The following is a 24015-nucleotide window of genomic DNA, read 5'->3' on the forward strand; positions in this document are numbered from 1 at the left end:
AGGAGAACCCAGGCCCAACCAGGGGATTCCAGTTCCCCTCTGGCAAAAGCTGCTGCCTCTGCACAAGCTCCAGAGAACTTGCACAACAAGGCTAAATAAAATAAATAAACTTAATAATAAAATAAATTATAGTTTAAGATTATCATTAATAATCTAATAGCATTTGAAATTTTGTGGTGAAGACATGTCAAGAGACCGCGTCCTTCTTTATCCAGCTCTATCATCTCAGCTCTTGTCAGGTCCCCACTTCCCATTCTCCGCTCTACCATCAGGTCAGGCCATGAACTGCATCCTGCTCGCTGTGGTAACCTTGGAACAATGAGACAAGACTGGCTGAGAGTAGAGTACTGTTCTGTACTCTTTGATGCAACAAGTACATCAGTTGTGTTTTTGGTTCCGGTTGATCTAACTAATGCAGCCTAAACCCTCTGAAGATTTATATTATGGAAGAGTAGTGTATGCAAGATTAAAAAGATGCGTCTTTAGTCTAGATTTAAACTGACAGAGTGTGTCTGCCTCCCGGACAGTGCAGGGAAGACTATTCCAAAGTTTAGGCGCTAGATAGGAAAAGGATCTACCACCTGCACTTGATTTTGAAATTCTAGGTATTACCAACTGACAGGACGCCTGAGAGCGTAATGCACGTGAAGGACTGTAATACAAAAGGAGTTCATTCAAGTACTGAGGAGCTAAACCATGTAAGGCTTTATAGGTAATAAGCAAGATTTTAAAGTTAACGCGATGCTTTATAGGTAACCAGTGCAAGGTTGACAGAACCGGGCTAATATGTTCATACTTTTTTGTACGTGTAAGAACTCGAGCTGCCGCGTTTTGGACCAATTGGAGTTTTTGTAATAAGCCTGCAGGGCAACCACCTAACAGTGCATTACAGTAATCTAGTCTTGATGTCATGAATGCATGAATTAACTTCTCTGCATCTGAGATTGACAGCATATGACGTAGTTTAGATATATTCTTAAGATGGAAAAACGCAATTTTACAGGTGTTGGCGACGTGGCTCTCAAATGACAGATTACTATCGAATAGAACGCCAAGATTCTTTGCTGACGACGAGGGTTTTATGGAACATCCGTCAATAGTTAAACAGTATTCTTGGTTGTTACTTATAGCAGTTTTCGGTCCAATAAGTAACACTTCCGTTTTGTCCGAGTTCAGTAATAAAAAGTTGTTACTCATCCAGTTTTTTATATCGACTATGCATTCCATTATTCGATGGAACTGCTGTGTTTCATGAGGCTTCGAGGAAATATAAAGTTGAGTATCATCAGCATAACAGTGAAAGCTAACTCCGTGTCGCTTTATTATATCTCCTAGAGGTAGCATGTATAATGCGAAGAGCAGAGGCCCTAAGACTGAGCCCTGTGGTACACCGTACTGGACTTGCGATTTGCGTGACACCTCATTGTTTATTGCTACAAATTGAAAACGGTCGGATAAATAAGATTTAAACCATTTCAAAGCTATTCCCTTAATGCCGACATAATTTTCGAGTCTATGTAGGAGTGTGCTGTGGTCAATGGTATCGAATGCAGCACTAAGGTCTAGCAGCACCAATAACGAGATACAACCTCGGTCAGACGCCAATAGCAGATCATTTGTAACTCTGATCAAAGCAGTCTCTGTACTGTGACATGCTCTAAATCCAGACTGGAATTCTTCATTGATGTCATTCCTTTGGAGGAAGGAGCATAATTGAGTTGAAACTACTTTTTCCAGAACTTTAGATATGAAAGGTAGATTCGATATAGGCCTGTAGTTCCTTAGTTCTCTAGGGTCGAGTTGGGGTTTTTTGACAAGGGGCCTTATAACAGCCACCTTATATGCTTTAGGCACATGTCCTAATGTCAGAGATGAGTTAATAATACCAAGAAGAGGATCTATAATTTCTGGGAGCATCTCTTTCAGTAGATTTGTAGGTATAGGGTCTAGTATGCATGTTGTTGATTTAGATGATCTAATAATTTTAGACAGCTCATCTTGATCTACGGTATAAAATAATTGCATTTTCTCCTTAAGGGCGCTGTAGTTAGTTTGTTCAGCGGGTTTCACTTCTGATTGCATTGTTATAATTTTTTCTCTAATATCTTGGATTTTATATGTGAAGTAGTTCATAAATTCATCACTGCTATGCTGATATACAGGATCAGAAGTCACTGACGATTTATTTTTTGTTAATTTAGCCACCGTGTTAAATAAAAACCTAGGGTTGTGCTGGTTTTCTTCTATTAGTGATGAAAAGTAGGCGGATCTAGAAGTTATTAGGGCTTTCCTGTATTTTCGAATACTATCCTTCCATGCTGTACGAAATACCTCTAATTTAGTTTTCTTAAAGTTGCGCTCCATTTTTCGGGCCGCTTTCTTTAGAGCCTGAGTGTGTTCATTATACCACGGTGTGGGGCTGCCATTTTTAATCTTCTTTAAACGTAGTGGAGCAACTTTGTCTAGCGTTACCGAGAAGGTGGAATTAAAATTTTCAGTGGTAATGTCAAGATCTTCAACGTTATTTCTCATGATTTGAGACAATTCGGGCAGATTATCGAGAAACGCATCTTTGGTAGTTGAAGTTATTGTTCTACCATATTTGTAACAATGAGTTTTATTTGCAGCCGTAGGCCAGTGAAGCAAACATAATACCAGATAATGATCCGAAATGTCTTCACTCTGCTGAAGGATTTTAACGTCGTCCACATTTATACCGTAAGACAGTATTAAATCTAAAGTATGATTACGAAGGTGAGTGGGTCCTGACACATGTTGACTAATGCCCATGGAGTTAAGAGTGTCTTTGAAAGCCATTCCTAAGGCATCTGTAACGTTATCTACGTGGATGTTAAAGTCACCAACGACAAGGAGTCTATCTGCGGCCAGTACTAGTTCTGATAAGAACCCACCAAATTCTTTAATAAAATCTGTGTGGTGCCCTGGAGGCCTATATACAATAGCTAGAATCAATTTAAAAAGTGTTTTATCTTTAGTATTAGGTGTTGAAACATGAAGAACCATGACTTCAAAAGAATTATATTTAGAGTTCGACTTCTGGGAAATGCTAAGAGAGTTATTGTAAAGTGCTGCGACACCTCCCCCTCTGCCTTTTAGACGAGGCTCGTGTTTATAATAATAATCTTGGGGGACAGATTCATTTAAAGCAATATAATCATCTGGTTTTAGCCATGTTTCTGTCAAACAGAGCATGTCTATTTTATGATCTGTTATCATATCGTTAACAAAAAGTGCTTTATTAGAGAGAGATCTAATATTTAGCAATCCGAGTCGTAACAGTTGATTATCTGTATTTTGTTCATGTTTAGTTTGTTTAACGTTTATTAAATTACTTTCAAGAGGTTTACGCATTATTTTATGTTTGCTAATCCGGGGGACAGACACAGTCTCTATTTTGTGATGTTTGGGAGAACGGATTACTACATGTTGTACATTTTGTGTATTCTGCGACGTGAGACGGCAAGCAGACAGTTGGTTAAGCCATACTGTCTGCTCCCTGACCTGGGCCCCAGCGAGTCAAGTTTTAGCATTAGCATTAAGACTTTTTGCCATATTTCTAGACAGGATGGAAGTCCCAGCCCAGGAGGGATGGAGACCATCTCGTTTCAACAGGTCAGGTCTGCCCTCAAAACTCTTCCAGTTATTTATAAAAACTATATCATTCTGCAGGCACCACTCAGACAACCAGCCATTTAGTGATGATAATCTGCTATAAATCTCATCACCACGATAAGCATTGAGGGGGCCAGAGAATATTACAGTGTCTGACATCATGCTTGCGAGCTCACACACCTCTTTAATGTTATCTTTTGTGATCTCCGATTGACGGAGTCGAACATCATTTGTGCCGACGTGAATGACAATCTTACTGAATTTACGATTAGCCTTAGCCAGCACATTTAAATTTGACTTGATGTCAGGCGCTCTGGCTCCCGGTAAACATTTGACTATGGTGGCTGGTGCCTCTATGTTAACGTTCCGAACAATAGAATCACCGATAACTAGGGCACTTTCAGCAGGTTTCTCAGTCGGTGCGTCACTGAGCGGGGCAAACCTGTTCGAGACTGTAATCGGAACGGTCGAGTGATGTTTTGTCCTGCGACTACGCCGTCTCACAGTCACGAAGTTTCCCAGCTGCGGAGGATTTTCAACCGGAACCGAGCTGTGTGCGCTAATGTTGCTCGCATCCAAAGTGTTTTCTATCGTCGTTAAACTCTTACTATCCTCAGATAAAGATTGGATGCGAGACTCTAATTCTAAGATCTTCTCTGTCAGCCTAACTATTTCCCTGCATTTATCGCATATAAAGCCCTCGCAGCTGACAGAGAAGGCTAAGCTAAACATATGACATGAGGTGCAAGTAACAATAATAGGAATAGAAGCCATAACTCACCGGATTTGAAGTGCAATTCCAACTTACCAAGGTTGCTCGATGGATCGTAGTATACTCGCTTAAAAAGAGAAACAGTTAGCACACAAGACAAACCAGAGGCAAGATGATATTCCATAGTGTGAACAAAAAGCAAGCTAACACGCTATTGCTATGCTAACGGCGTTAAGTTAACTATCACTTTTGGTTTAGACTCTTCCAAGTAAATAACAGGAACAGGGTTATTGAGATATCAGGATAAGTTAGCAACGACAATAATAATTAACGAAAATAAAATACACTAATATTAGAGCGAAGTGATAAGAGCACTGATACAAACAAGCTGCCGGCAGCGATGCAGGAAACAGGAAGCCAGCGATAAAACCGATATCCGATAAAAACCCCCCACCGACCCCACCGATAAAAACATAACGTCACTGGCACAAAAGCAAATCATACTAAAACGTACAAATAAGATCGTACAAATTAGCCACTTCATAAAATATGTACAAATTCCTGTGAGATTGTGTTGGTTTAGAATAATAATATTTTTCTTCGTAAATCCGCCTACTTTTGCAGTAGCAAAAAAAAAGGATCAAACCCGTCGAAATGCCTCTCCCCAACTTCTTGTTTTCTGTTTACGAAATACATCAACACAGGAAAGAAACCTAAACTAATTAAGCGATTTCATATTTTCTTTTGAAGCACTCAAGCATTCTCATTACACTTATTTCATAGACCAAGAGCGGGCTTTAGTGTACACAAACACAGCCACGCAAGCTATATATAATGTACGACTCCTGGAGGCAGTTCAGATTCAGCGTGACTGTAGAAAGAGTGAGAAGAACAGATTAATGAGAGACGACGGACCGTAGGTGGTCCACATTAGCACTTCAAAGGGTATGTCCGTCTTGAAATGTTCAGGCCAACCTGAACGGCTGTTATTGTGCAGGATCTAATGAAAAGTCAAATACCACAGGCAGTGGCGCCCCCAGGATTTTTTTTATGTGGTGGCACAAAGAGGCCAGTACAAATCTTAGGGTGGCACATTTAAAAATTTTTTATTATGCCTGAATCTAATGGTTAAGAGTTTTGGCATTGCCATTAATACTACTGAGATCATATAAAGTTATTACTAGTCTTACGATTTAATTTCTAATTTAATTTACTAATATTTTCAGTGTTTGATCGATACATGCTAATTCGCTGACTGTTCTACATATATTTGACTATAAAAAATATGATAGTAATAGATGCCAAAAACTGCAAATCCAACAATTTAAAGATCAGCTGATGGAGTAATGTATTAACCAAACATGTAGAGTGATCGGTCAAAATGCGAGTATGAGCAGCAGAAAAATTAAAATCCAATGCCTTAGCGACTAGCTTAATCTCAGTTAGCCAACCCGTATTAGAGTTTGATAGAATAAGTTTTATCATACAATAAACCACGTTTTACTTACTAGTTTGTGAGTTTCGTCTCCAACCCTCTACCCCTTTCATGCGTTCTGACTGAACAGGAGCAAACATGACGTCACGTGCGTGGTACTGCGGCTGCCGTGCGCATATTAGTCGCGGTTTCGCAGGTTAAACGAGAGAGGAGGGGTTGAGATCGTATTCTACATAACACATTATACAAGTTATTTTTTTCACATAGTGCTTCGATAATGTACATTTTAATTAATAAATATTAATACTATTATTCTAATATAAAAAATATATATTTAAAAAATCTCATTCTGGTTGGGGGGGCCAATGGGGTGCCAGTGACTTTTTGGGGGGGCCACGGTCCCCCTGGCCCCCCCCCTTGGGGGAACCACTGACCACAGGCCCTCTCCGCTTCTTTAACCCGAAGTGGCGTCAGGCCCGTCTCATTATCCTAGTGCTTCTGAAGGAGGTTACACATAGATGCTAATAGATGTAATGACATTAGGCTATGTTCCTGTCGCAAAGCCGGCAATTTAAATGGGACGCAGAATTGATCTGGCTTCTGGGTTTTGATGTGGATCTTCTCGACTCGAAGGACTAATTAATGTCTAGATGCTGTGGGAAAGATAACCGGCCCTCTTCAGAAGATCTTCAGCATGTGGGAGTCTTCTGGAAAAAGCAGTGGTGGAGCTACTTGTGTGGGCCGGACTATTAAGAAACCGTTGACGCAAAAATGTAAAATTCTGTTATCATTTACATACCGAGATTTCAAATGATGATTGATAGTGTGCTAATGTTGTGAACTTTAAAATCTGAAAAAGTGTTTCCCTGTTGAAAAAGGCCAAAAGTTTGCCTCATTTGAATCCACCTCATACATATTCCTTGTAAATATCACTGCAGCTTTATAACTCACAGGTGTAATGCACACCCCATCTGCTTGTGCTCCTGCAACAGATGTGGCTTATGTTTTTTTTCTGTCTAATCATTGAAGAGTTGATTGGTGACATTCAGTTTTAAGAGCCCCCTGAGACCGCCAGGCCCTGAACAAGTGTCAGGCATTCCCTACAGAAACACAACTACTACACATCTCAGAAGAGTGAAGTTACAGCAATCTGGTGTTGTTGGACGGTTGCTGGGAATTTACTGGCAACGTGTAAATTCTTGCCAACAAGTTTTTATCATTTTGTGCCCATATGTTGCGTCATTCGATAAATCATGTGCATTATCAATGAGGCGTTCTGTATATATTTATTACTTTGGTTGAAGCTTTTATCCAAAGCAATCTGCAATACATTTAAACTATCCATTTTCTCAGTGTGATATGTTTATATACTGTATGTACTGTATGTTCCATGGGGATTGTACCCATGACTTTCCTTCTTCGAATGGAATGATCTATGCATGCATGATCAATTGAGCTACTGAAACGCACTTCTGAAGAATCATGCAATGACACAATGGAGAATTGAGCACTATTAAAATCTTAATAAGTAACACTTTACAGTAATGTTGTATTTAAAGAGTTTATTTGCAAAAACAGATAAAAAAATGGAGTTATCTGTTTTTGCAAATGAACTCTTGGATTAGCTGCCATTAATTAACAATGGACAATACTCTTACAACATGTATCTTGTTAATACATGTTAATTTTTAACATGAATTATTAACATTTGTCTTGTTAATTTCTGCATTTACTAAATTTACTACATACATTTTGATAATTAAAAGTTGCATCTGTTAACATTAGTCAATGCACAATGAATTAACATGAGTAATTGAAATGTTTGAGCAAATTAAAATGAATCTGTATGAATTGCAGTTGTTTCTGTAGCTCTACTGGTAGAGCGTGCACTGTAAAAAAATAAATTCACTTTGAGTTGCGTATATGTAAATTTAACTGGACTTAAATGTGACAAAAAACAGCTACGAACCTTTTTGGGAAAAATACTAATATTGATACTAAAGCAGTCAACTGAGCACCTCGTGATACCTGAAAAGTGTAGTCGGCTACGTACCATTGCTAGTTAATGACTCTCCATCATTGACTAAGCTTCAGATAAAGCACAGTTTAACATTGGCTCTGTGTCATTGAGAACATTCGGGAGGCCATGGCGAGGTCGCTCTTTTTTCTCTCTCATAATCAGGATGTCGGCTGTCAATGCTGTTCAACCGTCCAAATAATTAGCTAGAACAGCAATGATTGGCAACGTCAGGGCCAAATTTGGCACTTGCAAACTAGACAAGCATGAAATCGCTGTGGGGAAAGTGGAAGCTGCGGGGAAAAATGTGCCGAGCAGACCTCTGGTGCTCAGATGAAGACTAAAATTATCAAGCTGATCCCGAAGTCCCAGCGCATTCATGATGAATTTGTGTAATTGAGGTTGGGAGTGTGTTGGGGAGGGGTCTTTCACACAGTCCCTTAATAGCAAATAGACCCCGCAGGGCCTGGGCTAAACCTTATGTCTGATTGAAATAGTGACGTAAATGCAGTTATTAAAGTCTGTTCTTCGCCCCTGATCTTTTTAGTTGTGCCTGTCAAAGCTGTTGAAGAAGAATTTGAGTGGCAGTTGTAACTACGGTTTTCTTTGGCACTTGCGTAGCTGAGTAAAGTGCATCATTTCACTTTATTTTATAATGAATCTTGTTTGTATGAAGCACCGATGAGTAGTCATGTAAACAAGATAGTTTTTTTAACAACAGAGTTATTGTTTTGTTTTCAGTTTTATTTTGGTTTTATGCTTATTTTGAATTATTTAAATGTTATTTTTACGTATTTATTTAGTGTTCATGCTCATTTCAGTAAAATTTGAGCTATTTTGTTGTTTATGTTGCTATATAAGTTTATATAAGTTGCTATGCAGTTATTTTATATACATTTTATTTGATTAATCTGTTTTTAGTTTATTTTAGTTGGTTAATTGTTTTGTAGTTGATTGTAGTTGGTTCATTGGCTCTTGGTTAATCTTGACTAACCATACATCTTTGAAAAGGTTCCCAAGACTTATTTGTCATTTACTTTATAACAGTAATGTGACAGCAACAGTAAATTCTTCACTTGTGTCAGGACTTCACATCAGAGATCAGTTTCAACCAGGGAGCACAGATCAATTTGTTAAGCCTGGACTTGAGTTCCTCAAAATCACAATCTGTCAGTACCCCACTCTGATGCCTATTTGTGTGTTCATTTGTTTGAATAGACACAGACTACATCAGCGCAGAAGAGGAACAGAAGGTAGAACAGATGCTGGCTTTCCTGATGGAGGAGTCCAAGCAAGCGGCGGCCAGCACAGCGGTGAGTACACCTACCCACACAGGGCCCTAAAACAACTACCAGCACTTACTTGCACCATTGTTCCCTCATGTGCTATAACAGAAAGCAATACGGTGCGTGTCTGCAATATATTCATTTGAACTGTGAAATAGGCATTTGAAACAGAGGAATTCAAGGTGCGTGCGACAGTACAAACAAGTGGAAGCTTGTTAAAGGAATAGTTTACCAAAAATGAACATTTTTTCATCATTTACTCGCCCTCATTTTACCTGTATGACTTTCTTTTTTTCTGCAGAACACAAAAGAAGGTTTTTTCAGAAATGTGTAAAAAGTAATTATTCAGAATTTTTAGTTTTTTCTACAGAAAAAAAGTCTGTAAATTTACAAGAAAAAAAGTAAAAAAAAATGCAATTTTATACCACAAAACTGTTATTTTACGTTAAATAAAAACATGAAAACCCCTAATTTGACAACTTTTATTTTACACTATTTAACTGGCACACCAGCTGCAGGAAAAAAAAAACATTTTTTACATGATTTTATTTACAGTATTTTTGAAATACAATAAAAAACAATAAAAAAGAAAAAAAAGAAAAACATGAAAACACATAATTTTAGGTGACACAAATATTTTACGGTATTTAACTGGCGCCCCAGCTGCTGGAAAATTAATGTTTTTTACGCCTTTTTTACAGTGTAACCAAATAACATTGAACCTCTTTGAGTTCCATTGTATGGATACAAAACCACTAAGACATTTCTCATATCTTTTTTTGTGTTCAACAGAAGTAACACTAGTTTACATTATGATATCAGATTAAACAAAGAAGACACTACATATGTGATTTTATAAGACTTCAGTGTCGACACTGATCAAATCTGTTCAATGGGCATCATTCAGAATTGCCTAAACAAAGTCATTTTTAGAATGTTAGATTTGTACATTTTTATATTTTTATTCATAAATGTATTTTTTTTGTTTCTGTTTCCTGGACAAGGCCCAATGTACCTGAATATTGTAATGTTACACAACCATAAAGCTCTACAAAAAAAACACTATTGTGTCAATTCCATTTGGTGACACTAGTGGCACCTGATATAATATATAATACACCCTTCACTTTTGAAAGTACATCCAATCTCAGTTGAAGTTTTATTTTTCTATATATAATTCAGTCAACACCATCGCATCTTAAAGTAAATTGCTACTTGAGAGTACTGCAGGCACCTTAAGCGATGCAGCACGCCGTAGCTTTCAGAAAGCATTAGTGTGGGTGGCAGTACAAGCCTATTAGCGATTTTCTGAAGTGGAATCACAATGTTCCCATATGTTTCTGTGGTCCACAGTTAATGTAATGGCCGCCCCATTCAGGTCTGTCCACAGCCGGTTCTCAGGGATAGCTGAGAGTCCACCGCAGCATTAGACAGCAGAAAGTGAGCTCCTCCCACGAGAGCTTTTCTCTTCTGCAGAGAGAAACATGATCGGCCATTCCCATCTCCCCTCAACCCAACACCAACCATCAGCAGAGAACCGGGAATTCCACTTGAAACAGATGATTTGCCCATTTTATATCGAGTTGTGAAATCTGGTGTCGCAACAGCATTTGATATAAACTAGGGCTGTCAACGTTAACGCGTTAACGCATGCGATTAATTTTTTCAAATTAACGCGTGAGAAAATATTTATCGCAATTAACGCAGCATCCGTTTGTTTTGACATCCTTTGTCTAGCGTTACATTATGTAATCACGCTCTTATTCGTGTACAGGCTTTTAAACCACTTAAGCGCGATTTGAAACAGTTGCTTTGACGCGTTCAATGGAGATAGACCGCTTCTAAACTGTGGGACGCGGCAAAACGCAGCGTGAGGTCCAGTCTGGTGTTTACAGTAACGGCTGCGTCGGTGAATCTCTGTCAGACAGCGCATCCGTGTTAAGTTCTCTTTCGTGCTTGAATGGATAAAACCACACAAGATTATGTCAGAAAGCCCGTTTTGTCTAGCGTTTTCTTAAGCACAGACTTCAAAGTGTAAAATAAAATCTTAATGAATGCAAAGAGTTGTGAAAATGGGAGTGCGGTGACGGTCAGATCTGCGTACTGAGACAGCTCTTAAAGGGGCCACGTTCTTAAACGTGCTGCTGTGACTCCTGTCACTAATGTTAATCAAAGAACAAAATAAAAGAAGAAATCAATGTGATTTTATAGCTTTAATGAGAATTCTTCTGCATTTAATTTATAATTTAGCATTAAAGACTGTAAAGTGTCCTTCAATTTCCTACATGAGCTCTCAATTATACTGTTGAATGGCTATAATTAATGTTAAAATAATCAATTTAATAGAGACATCAGTTACAATACTAATATCAAAATGTTAGCTTTCATAAAATGATGCTGTTAAAGAAATATGTTGTTTCTACATCAATTTGATGATTAAATGTGAAATTATTAATATGTAAAAGTATATTTTAAAATATAATTGTTGTGTGCGATTAATCGTGATTAATCACAGAAAAAATGTGTGATTAATCCGATTAATTTTTTTAATCGATTGACAGCACTAATATAAACGTATTTGCTTTCTACAATAACGTATAAGCGGTGATTGCCGTGTTGAGACGGGATGTGTTGGTGTGATCATGGGCAGTTGATCATAGAGCCCTTGTAGTTTTTCCTGTTGTATTTTCATCCCTTGGCTGGATAGCAGATTTGGTTGATTTTAAATATATAAGTGTGGATGTTGTTCTGTGGCTTGACCTTTCATCATAAACTGTTAGTTACAAAAACAGAAACCGTATAAAATATGAAAACAACATGAGCAGAAATACATTTGAATAGAAGTCTTTTTTGTGTGAATATTTAAAGGTACAGTCCGTGGGATCAGCCACTAGAGGTCGCATTTTTTAAAATATAATACAGGCGTAACTTGATGCCTGTGAAGGAGCGTGGCATGATGGAATTCAATCCGATGGGACTAAAAAAACACGCTCGTGGAAGACATACCATTTTATAATTGTGATAAGAAGGGCCTTAACCTGGAAAATGTCTCTGGATTCCAACTTTTACGGGATAATGTAAGTAGGTAAGTAAACAAAAATATATAACTCTGTGCTAGGGGTTTTGGGATATTTTAAGGCAAAAATCTTACATATTGTACCTTTAAGCTTCCCATATAAAAGAGAGATTGCATTTTAAAAAGCATTTTCCAACTGTATTGTGATTGTTATGCATTGTTATGTTTTTTATGACCTAATTTAATGAGAAACTACATTGGATACTTTAAAATTGCATTTATCATACCACAGACCCAGTTAAAATCACGTTGTAAAGACAAAAGCTTACATAAATTGGTGAAAAAACACGTTTCTCTATACAAAAATAAAGTATACGATAATATAACGTTTTTTTCAAATTTCGTAATTGTCCATTGTCAACCACCTCCATACTAATATAGCCATATTGAAAAATATGGAAGCTCAATAAGGCAACATTGAACATTGCAGCATTCACATTTAATTTGCACTAGAAGGTGCAAATTTTCACGTTTTTACCTCAGAGAGTTGCGTGTTGATTTCGTGGTTTATTTCTAAAAGCGTCTTGTTATTTCTTATCCTGGAACAGATGTACTTAATCTCAACCTTCACAAAAGAGACGCAGAATTGCTGCCGTAATTATTGACAGTTTTTCTGTCATTACACTCTGGATGATATTCAACAGGATTGCGGCAAATAACACAAGCAATCACAGGGTAGTTTGAGATCCAGGTAAAGCAACAATTTCTTCACATTTTGTAACCAGAGCTTTACAGGTATTCAAGCAAGTTACAGATTAGTGTACGTTTGTATAGAAAGACTTTGGAAAGTTTTTCTGTAAAACTATCCAACAACATGCTTAAAGGCTGAGTAGGCAAACCTGTCCAGAAACTTTTTGTGTCATGCTGGTTGGAAGTCTCTTAACATCCTGATAGCAATCAATAAGTAAAGTGATACATTGGTATTTTTATAATTATACTGTATATTGTCTGTGAAAGGCATAGGTCCAAAAAAACGTTTGCCCAATCATTGCCCTCGGCGCGTCATGTGTACATTTTCAGTCAACGTATTTTGCATCCCACTGCACACCCTGTTCACGCACACACCATACGTCATCAGCACGGTCACATACGCTTTGCAGACACAGCGGGAGAATGGCAGGTAAACAGTTGGAACCTAACTTTCCCCTTGTTAAATGTGTGCAAGTTGCAAGTGGCACTTGCAAAAGATGAACAAAAATAAAGACCATCTTAAAAGCTGCCACGACTAAAAATGTCTAATCAGCAAAGAGGTGAAAGCAGAATTCCATTTAGACGACTTTAGAAGACTCGATGCAATGCGACCTGTTCATAATGTTTTTATGTCGTTTTTGGTGTTTGTTTTAATAAATGTGGCTGACTTCTATTTGCTTGTTGCATGACGGAAAGTGGGTAGGTTTAGGGCAGGAGTGGGTTTAGAGTGCTCTAAAATATCTACTATTTTATATACAAGTACAAATACTACGCATTTATAAAATTGTTTCAGTTTTACAAATGCAAAGAACTGAGCGTGTCATTTTCACGCCTAGAGGAGGCAAAGGGTGTCTATTACATGTTTTGGCGTAATACCGAGTTGGAAATGTGTGTGTGTGCATGAATACGGCTGTCAAAAAGTTACATCACAATAAAAAAAGATCATTTATATAATGAAAAAATGTTGTGCACAAGTATTTTTGGCAAATAAAAATACATTAAAAAATATATATATTTTATGTAGTGGCCCAAGGGTGAGTAGTAAAGCAGGGTTAAAAGTTTAACAACAGAAAACGTCCTTTATTTGTAAATAAATTGTGACGGAAATGTGAAAAATAATTTTAGTGATAGACAGTAATACTTAAGTATTTTTAGTCTGCTTTTACCCTAGTACATTTTATACTGTTCTGTACTTTATTACAGTGTTTTTACTTTTAGACTACTTTATAAAGCATGTATATATCATGTTTTACTCCATTTCATAAATACATTTTCATAAACACATCTTTTACACTTAAAATTCCCAATACTTTAAGTACATAAAAAATCTAGTACTTTCTTACTTTTATTCAAGTATAATTTTGAGCAAAATACATCAGTAAAAGTAAGAAAGAACGGTAACACTTTACTTGAAGGGGTGTTCATAAGACTGACATGACACCTTCATAATCATGACATGACACATGTCATGAATATGAAGGAGATTTTATGCATGTTTATGACAACTGTCATTAAGTATGAGGAGCCGTTTAGGCCTTAATTATTGAAATGACTCTTACAAACACTAGTGAAATAAAAACATTGATCGAACTTAGTGAAATTCATTCATACGTATTACTGAAATACATCTTACAAACACTAGTGAAATNACTTTACTTGAAGGGGTGTTCATAAGACTGACATGACACCTTCATAATCATGACATGACACATGTCATGAATATGAAGGAGATTTTATGCATGTTTATGACAACTGTCATTAAGTATGAGGAGCCGTTTAGGCCTTAATTATTGAAATGACTCTTACAAACACTAGTGAAATAAAAACATTGATCGAACTTAGTGAAATTCATTCATACGTATTACTGAAATACATCTTACAAACACTAGTGAAATAAAAACATTGATCGAACTTAGAGAAATTCATTAATATGTATTACTGAAATACCTCTTACAAACACTAGTGAAATAAAGCATCAATCGACCTTAGTGAAATTCATTCATATGTATTAATGAAATACATCTTACAAACACTACTGAATTCATTCATATGTATATAACTGCAATCTTTTACAAACACTAGCGAAAATCATTCACATGAAAAGTCTTTTACAAACATCAGTGAAATTCATTCACGTGTATTACTAAATAACCTTTTACAAACACTAGTGAAATTCATTCATATGCATGCTGAACAGCCTCTTTTAAACACAAGTGCACTACTGCGGCAGCATATTTCAGGTATAGTTGATGAAAGATTTCAGTGTAGTTGATGAGAGCTTATTTCACTTGAAAAGGAAGCTGCACCCGCACTTCCGTTTTTAGTTTGATTTGAGCCCAGGCAAACCTTTGTAATAATACATCTGTTGTTGTGTCGCAAAATGCAGTTTGAAGAGTTCGTTAGAGCACAATGTGGTTGTTTAAACTCACAATCTCAAACTAAACAGAAGTGCGGGTGCAGCTTCCTTTTCAAGTGAAATAAGCTCTCATCAACTACACTGAAATCTTTCATCAACTATACCTGAAATATGCTGCCGCAGTAGTGCACTTGTGTTTATAAGAGGCTGTTTAGCATGCATATGAATGAATTTCACTAGTGTTTGTAAAACGTTATTTAGTAGGCTAATACAAGTGAATGATTTTCACTGGTGTTTGTAAAAGACTGTTTTCAGTAATACATGTGAATGATTTTCGCTAGTGTTCGTAAGATCTATTTCATTAATACATATGAATGAATTTCACTAAGTTCGATCGATGTTTTTATTTCACTAGTGTTTGTAAGAGGTATTTCAGTAATACATATGAATGAATTTCACTAAGTTCGATCGATGTTTTTATTTCACTAGTGTTTGTAAGAGTCATTTCAATAATTAAGGCCTAAACGGCTCCTCATAATTAAGTGTCATTCGCTGATTTATGTCATTTTTATTGCAAAGATGACATTGTTTGAGTTGTCTTTGTTATGACAACTTGACATAAAACAATACATCATAACCAGTCAGTGTCTTTGTCATGACAACTTGACATTACCAAGACAACATAAAATGTCATAAATCTGTCATAAATATGTTAATTCGTACCACTGTAGTTGAGGGCAAGAAAAGTATTCATGACACTGTTATAAAACTATCTGACAGAGTATTAACACTTAATGACATTTTAATGCAACATCCTCCAACCCATATGACATATGTATGTCGTTTGTCCCTTCATCAAATACGACAACCATTGACAAACAAGACTATCGCCTACCGTCATTAAAAATGTACATTTTGGGGTATTATTTTGCTATAATAGCAGGTGTTGTGGTTTTATTTTCATTTCAAAATGTCGAGATAACTGCATTTACATTACACATACACAGATATTCAGGCCTTTTGAGCAAGTAACACAACACATTTATTTATTAAATAACAGAAAACGCATGATACAGATACAAAACAGTTAAAATGTTTAAAACATACAAATATTCCAAGTGTACCGAGATGAAATGATTGATTTATATGAGGAACAGACGCGAAAGCCATCACCATCTGCTGTTTTCCGGTTTCTGCTGTGTTTCCAGATTTTCAAATCTGGCGCCAAGTTACGTCAGCCTTAATAGTGAAATATCATTGGCTTTCGTCTGTCTCATGGCAGACAACGTCATTGCGTCAGCATTGAGTGTAAAATGCTATTGGCTCTCGTTACCGATTACGTCATTCTAATGTTCCGGCTTGTTTACAGATGTGTTGATGTCCGTAAAGTAATAATAGTAAAAAAAGATGCGTTGATGTCCGTTTCCGGAGTTCCTCGAACAAAGTTAGCGCATGGCTTCAGTTCAGAAGGTTTGCAAAGCGACTTGTTTAATACGTTTATACTGTTTTGTTCATTTTATGGAATAAATACATGTGACTGTAATTTTACTTGTGTGTTGTGTTTAATGGTTGACAAGTGGTTAGGTTTCGGGTAAGGGGTGGGATAGGAGTTAGGTGCTCATAAAATATCTTTGACATTGGTAATAATGTCATAACAAAGACAACTCAAAAAATGTCATCTTTGCATTAAAAATGACATAAATCAGCAAATGACACTTAATGACAGTTGTCAAAACATGCATAAAATCTCCTTCATATTCATGACATGTGTCATGTCATGATTATGAAGGTGTCATGTCAGTCTTATGAACACCCCTTCAAGTAAAGTGCCAGCGAAAGAACAAGTGCCCAAGTATTACAGGTAAAAAAATCAAAAGGTATTAACATTTACATTTTTGAAGTAAAGTAAAAAGTATGATATTTGCTTTATAGTCGTGTGCATAATGCCGTAGGTACTAAAGTAAAAATAAATCCAAAGTAAAAACACAGTAAGTACAGATATGTTTAAATGTACTTGAGAGTAAAATACTTCAGGACTGTGTATCTTCGACAAAATGAGCTTTCTTTCAGAGTTCATCACAGATCTGTGATTTGTATGTGAAAATAACGACAACTGCCAGCATATGATTCAGAAATTACATTGTCAGCTTCAGTTTAAATCCTGAGGTTCGAAATAACAATTAAATGCCAATTTATAAGTGTTTCTCATCAGGAGCAAATGCGATCTGACGTCTAGGATTGAGAGTAATGATGACTTCAGGTTGAGCTTCATTTCCTTATAACCAGCTTGACAAATGAATGCCATGTTTAGGCATTTCAAGTGTCATTAGTTGTTTTGAAATATTCTTAATTTTCTTAAATCGAATGTCATTTTAATTATGATGACACACTTTCCCATATCCCAACTTCAAATTAAACAACTACAAGCAAGCCATTTGTAGCTTGATTTCCCCGAAGTAACACTTAAGCATGTTTAGTTAAGTCTTGCTGTACAAAAGTACACTAATCTGTAACTTGCTTGAATACCTGTAAAGCTCTGGTTACAAAATGTGAAGAAATTGTTGCTTTACCTGGATCTCAAACTACCCTGTGATTGCTTGTGTTATTTGCCGCAATCCTGTTGAATATCATCCAGAGTGTAATGACAGAAAAACTGTCAATAATTACGGCAGCAATTCTGCATCTCTTTTGGGAAGGTTGAGATCAAGTACATCTGTTCCAGGATAAGAAATAACAAGATGCTTTTAGAAATAAACCACACATATACACTCAAGTTTAGCGTGTGATGCAGTCGGAGCAGGACAGCCAATGCCATTTGATAGTTTCTGAAATTGTATTGTACACAACAGGTTCTGAGTTTTATGGCGGGCGGAGAAGGGGATCGCTTTTGGGTCTGTTCTTCGGGCTCGGAAAGCTTGGAATAATTGCCCTTTTTGAATAAATAGCATCTGTAGCCATATCTGCCTGTTATGTGTTGTGTTTTATATGATATAATATACAAACAGTTGGGGTCGGGTTGTGTGCTAAAATGTCTTAAGTGTGCGCACAAAGTAATAAACGTACACAAAATACCATGTCTGATTAAATTAACGTAAGAAAATCGCCCCCTGCTGGTAATGTTACTCCACCTTCATGTTTGGTGTCATATTCACGGCTAGAAAAGGCGTGTTTTTTACACGATTTGGCGTGATACTGGGTTGCAAATTTTGAATAAGCGGAATTCCGTCAACAGATTTGTTTACGTTTGCGTGACATAAAAATATGTACATGATTAACGAATGTAATTGAGCACTGGCCATAAAATGTCTTGAAAGGGCGAGCGGGCCGCTCTTTTTGTAGAGATCTGTTATTTGTTTGCATGTCATAATGCATAATGCTAAATGACTAAATGTAGAAGTGCAATCAAACAGAAATATTATTGCCGCTGCTCGCCTCTGGGCCTTTAGTGATCTAGCTAATACATATTGTTATTGTTGTTTGTATATGGTGTCATCTTTTATTTGCGTTTGCTGTTTATTGCTGCTATAATTCTGCATGCTTATGTACATCCAACCCTTGATGAAAAGATTATGGGTCTGCACTACAGATCAGGCTCAGGGTAATTGAGACAATCATTTCTGCATAGATATTCAGTTCTTGTGACCTTGCTGTATATCCGCATGGAATCAGACTGATATATTGCGTTGTTTGGTTGTAATAAGCAAAGATTAAACTCTTGAACTCGCCTAGTAAGTTTATTGTAGTGGAAGAGATGAAACAATAATTTAATGTTGCAGCTCTGCCGTTTAGTTGACAGTATGTCTCTAAGCAGCATTAAAATACATTTTAAATTATTAACACTAAATCTATCTTATGAAAGAAAATTATTTCAGGCATTATTTATGTTTTTCAGCACTATTTAATTGGATAGTGACAAATGACTGTTGCCACAGAATAGAGCAGCAATGTTGTGGATGAAAATCCAAAGGCACAGATTACATTGCATGTTTATAAAATACAAATTACATTATGCTTTTTATGAAAGATGATGAAAGAATGCACGGACTAATCATGCACAAAAAAAGTTTTGAGGACAAAAATTGTAGTTCATTGTATTGTCTGGAATAGCGCCCCCTGTGGTTAAACTGAGAATGCACTGTGAATCTCATTATGAATTGTATAGCATTATGAATTGCGTTTTTACATATTTTAAAACTCAACGGCGTGTGAAGTGAAGCTTGTGTACCACTGGAGTGCATTTCCAGCACATTTTTGCAAAACGCATCATTTGCTCATTGAGCTTGAGCTTGTGTGTTTGTTTCCACACCGGCTGACATTTGTTTACTCTTCTCTGCCCTTGGCTCTGACGTCCAGGGTAACAAAGCGTGCAGTCTGGCTTTTGTTCACCATCGATGGGATCGGTGTGTGTGTGTGTTTTTACCAGAGATTGGGCATCTGTGAAGTGGCAGTCATTTTTCCTCCTTTGAGTATAGCTGTTGGATATGTAAGCAGACCTCTCAACCTTAACGGTCCTCTCCATTTGTTTTGCTTATTAATTCTTTTTGTTCAAAGTTTCAAACTATGACGCCTCGTTGTAGCTATATTTGGCCTTACACATGTTTGGATTTGACAGAAATGGGAGTATTTATTCATTTGACATGGCTTGAAGGTGTATTGAGTGAGCTCCTCTGGTGAGGATTGATGCCTACCAGAGTGAAACTCTTGCTGTGGTTTGTTTTTCGATATTTTCTAGTACAAGTTAGCAAAGTTAAGTAAAACAAGGGTGTGAAGACGACTAAAATTCACATTATTCCTTAAAAGAAAAGCTATACTTGTTGAACTATTGAACTATTTCTTTAAGCATCTGAATTTGTCATTATATGTCAAATTGCTCGAAGACATTTTTGCAATGAATTTATTTGACTTAGTGAATCTAAAGCCACATTTTTATATTCTATGCAACAAGAGGAAACATTTTACAAGTTTAAACTCAGTATACTATACTGTATGTGTTCTGGTGTTGCTATGGTTGCCTTTGAAGTTCAGACTTTCGCTGAGCTGTGTCCTAGATTTCAGTCATTGTGAAGACATACTGTCAGGTTACAAAACAACATACTGTTGCAATCAGTTGTTAGGAATAATCTGCAAAAGGTTTTGGTATCATACTCAAAATAGTCTGAAAAGTATTTTATTTTATTTTATTTGATGAATCTGTTTTTTTAGACTATACATGATTCACTAAATCAGTCCTTGCAAAGCCTTTTTGTTCCTTTTTTATTTACTTAAATGTTACTATTCATTATCTATATAATAAAATGCTGTAAATTATATAATTTAAAAGAATCATAATATAATTTATAATATATATATATATATAGTTATATTAATTTATTTATTTTCCCCCTTAAATAGCGTTAGTATAGACCCCTTCAGAACACATAAAAAATGCTGGTCCAGAAGAACTTGTTTCAGATTTTTTAACATTACACAATCATTTGAACGAAATATAACCAACAGAATATTTATTACCAAATCAAAATGTTAAATAATTGATTAAAGATTTAATTATATGTTGCCCTGCTTGTGAAAACCCAGATAAAGGCATATTTCAGTCATAGATTTGCTATTTTCTACATACATTTCATTCTACATAATGTAAAGAACATTCTGTGGAAAATTTCCTTGATAGCTTTAATATTGACTGAGCAACGCCATGTCACAAGATTGAAATCAAAGTGAAATTAAAGTGATAGTTCACCCAAAAATGAAAATTCGGTCATCATTTATTCACCCTCTTGTCATTTTAAACCCGTATGACTTTCTTTCTTCCGCAGAACACAAAATAAGATATTTTGAAAAATGTTGTTCACCGAACAGCAATGGCAGCCATTCACTTGCATTGGTTTTGTGTCCATACAATAGAGGTCAATGGGTGCCACCGCTGTTTGGTTATCGACATTCTTCAAAATATCTTCTTCTGTGTTCTGCGGAAGAAAGAAAGTCATACAGGTTCGAAATGACAAGAGGGTGAGTAAATGATGACAGAATTTTCATTTTTGGGTGAACTATCACTTTAATGATTGAAATCAAACCTTGATCCTGGTTATCTCATAATTAGATTTTGATACTTTAGCCTTGATTTCACGGCTAGGGTCACATGTAAGATTTAAAAAATTCATTTCAATTAAATTTGAGAAAATAAAAGTGCTTCTGGACCAGTGTTTACATCTCGTGAAGTGGTCTATAGCGAGGTGCTGTGAGTTTGTTGCAGTAGCTTGACTCTTGATTTTGAGCAGTTCGTAAAGCTGGAGTTTTAAATATCTTCCCCATTACTGCTAATGACACACCAGTGTTTGAGAGGAATATTATAATTTTCTGAAATTGTTGCTGCAGTGGGAACTCCACCCTGACACATATTTGACAAATCTCCTTCAGATGCAGTTCACAGTCAGTATAATCCATTCCAGCATGAATACCACACTTTGAGCTCTGATCTTCGTGCTAGAAAAACATAGGGATTTTCACTTCAGGAAAACCAGAGGTCTGATTACTCAGGATGGAGTTTCAGCATTTTGACGGCGCCTTCATCTGATTCTCAGAAAAGTTCAGTGCAATTACCAGAGCGCTTTAGCTTTCACCAGAGCTACAATTTTCACTCCCACTACAAAAGTGCTGCCTCCCCACCATACAAGCCCCCTAGTCTTAAAGCATGTTGTGATTTACATAACTCAGAAAAAGTTCAACTTATTTTCATAAAGATGCACCAACAAATTCGGTCTGGTTTTCCAATAAAAATATTTAAACATCCTAAAACAAGATATAATTTATGCAGTAATTTTACAGCAAGGTTGTGTTTTTTTACATTAGTTAAAGCTAGCATGAATTAACTAAGTGCACTATAGCTGTACAACATTTTTGACCTTTGTTACTGTTGTATTGACCTTTTTTAGTCATTTATTTTTTTGTTGTAAGCATAAAACTTAGAAAGGCAAAACTATTTAATAATGGTGAGAGAATCAACTTAATTCTGTTAATTATCTGACAAGAAAATATACTTACAAAACGATTCATTATTACTTTTGGAAATGTGCCACATCTTATATTTTCCCAGCTTTAGAAATCTCTAATACTGCTCGTTTTACAACGCTTTTCTGTGCGTCTATCAAAGGATCCAAGAGAATATCTGTGTTGACACTGACTGTTCGATCTATTTTTAAGGGTCTGTCGACTGAAACACAGCGGCATGTCTAACCCAAAAAAGATGGTTTTGTTTTGGTCTTGTGCAATAACTAGAACAGCATCTCGGTTAAACCTGTTTCTGGAGCTCACCGCTGTTTTGAATGGCACAAATAACAATCTGTTTGGATATGAATAATTCAGCACTTTTTGTCAGGAAATGTGCTATCATTTGAGCATTAAATCTTAAAGATGGGATCTTTGTGATATATGGTGTGACAGTGATATAAAACATCTGTATAAAAGCCTATAAATTCCGTGAATTGTCTGCTTGTCTCAGAGCTGTGTGTGGTGTACATTCAGATTCACTCAATCTGTACAGCCAAATCTGAGGTTTCAGCGTTGTGTATCACCTAATAATTTTATATTAGTCTATTTGTTTTGCAAGGTTGTTTAAATGATAGAATAAAATGTTTGTTTATGTTCTTGCCTGCATTGACAAACTCCAATGTCGCTTCGATTTGAATGTCATTTGTCACACTATTGGGAAGCCATAACTAGTGTTGTAATCAAGACCACCTAAACCAAGACCAAGACCAGACCAGCATTTTCAAATTCATCTGAAAGGTACACATCCTAACCCTAAAAAGGCATAATAGAAAAATAAAATGTAATTGCAAGTGAATTTTATTGAGAATTTTCCTTTGGTTTCTTTGAGCAAACAAGTACAAATACTAAAGAGCTGATATGTATTTGCTTGTGACTATTTTTAACACCCAAATAAAGCAAACACTTAAAAAAATGATGTTACCCAATATTAACTGCTTGTTAATGTTCATATAAAATCACATTTGCATTCGTGCTCATATTCATGAAAAACAGCTCTTTAGGCCTTGTTTTAGGTTATTTTAGTTTACTAAAATTAAAACTATGAAAGTGTTACTGTTTATTGAAATCAAATAAAATATTGGCCTAAAAATTATTGGGAGAAAATAAACTAAACGAAAAATTGAAATGTTGCCATAGTTGCCTCAGAAATAAACTGAAATAGGTTTAAAGCACTAAAATTATAATAATGAACAAAAACTAAACTAAATAAAAAATTTATTAACATTATAAAGAAATAAATAATAAAAAGAATAAAAGCATATAAAAAGTTGCTAATATTAACAACTAAAAATCTTAAAATAAAAGCTAATTCAAAATATTAATAAAAAGGAAATAAAACAAAACTATAATAACTCTGGACTATATTGCATGAATCGCAGGCAGGATTATTATACTTGTTTAAAAAATGTCTGTTTATTGAATAAAACCTAGGGCTTCATTTTTTTTTAAATGCTTAAACTATATGAAAATGACAAATGTTGCCTTAGTAATAAATCGCAATATGTTGAGGTAATAAAATGATTAACTGACATAAAATTACATAAAAACTAAACTGAAACTGAAATAAAAATAAGTAAATCTATATATGATGCAATAAATGAACAAATAAATAATGGAATGCCAAAAGCACATAACAAAATTGCTAATAATTAAACCAAAATATACAAAGCTCATTTAAGATGTTAATTAAACTATGACAAAAGTTATCTTAACTCTGATTGCAGGATCATTTCTTGTTAATTCTTTATTGGTCAATATATACAATT

At 35.9% G+C, this 24015-nt stretch overlaps 1 protein-coding gene across 1 annotated transcript in view; it reads left to right on the forward strand.

Moving 5' to 3' along the window:
• Nucleotides 1–24015, forward strand: part of LOC130548638 (E3 ubiquitin-protein ligase RNF123) — a 153160-nt gene that overhangs the window by 117513 nt on the left and 11632 nt on the right. Inside the window, exon 37 of the mRNA XM_057325536.1 lies at nt 9016–9110. Within this exon, the coding sequence (XP_057181519.1) occupies nt 9016–9110 (95 nt within the window). The remainder of the gene's footprint in view (nt 1–9015; nt 9111–24015) is intronic.

Source organism: Triplophysa rosa, linkage group LG25, assembly GCF_024868665.1.
Source record: "Triplophysa rosa linkage group LG25, Trosa_1v2, whole genome shotgun sequence".
NCBI classification, from domain to species: domain Eukaryota; kingdom Metazoa; phylum Chordata; class Actinopteri; order Cypriniformes; family Nemacheilidae; genus Triplophysa; species Triplophysa rosa.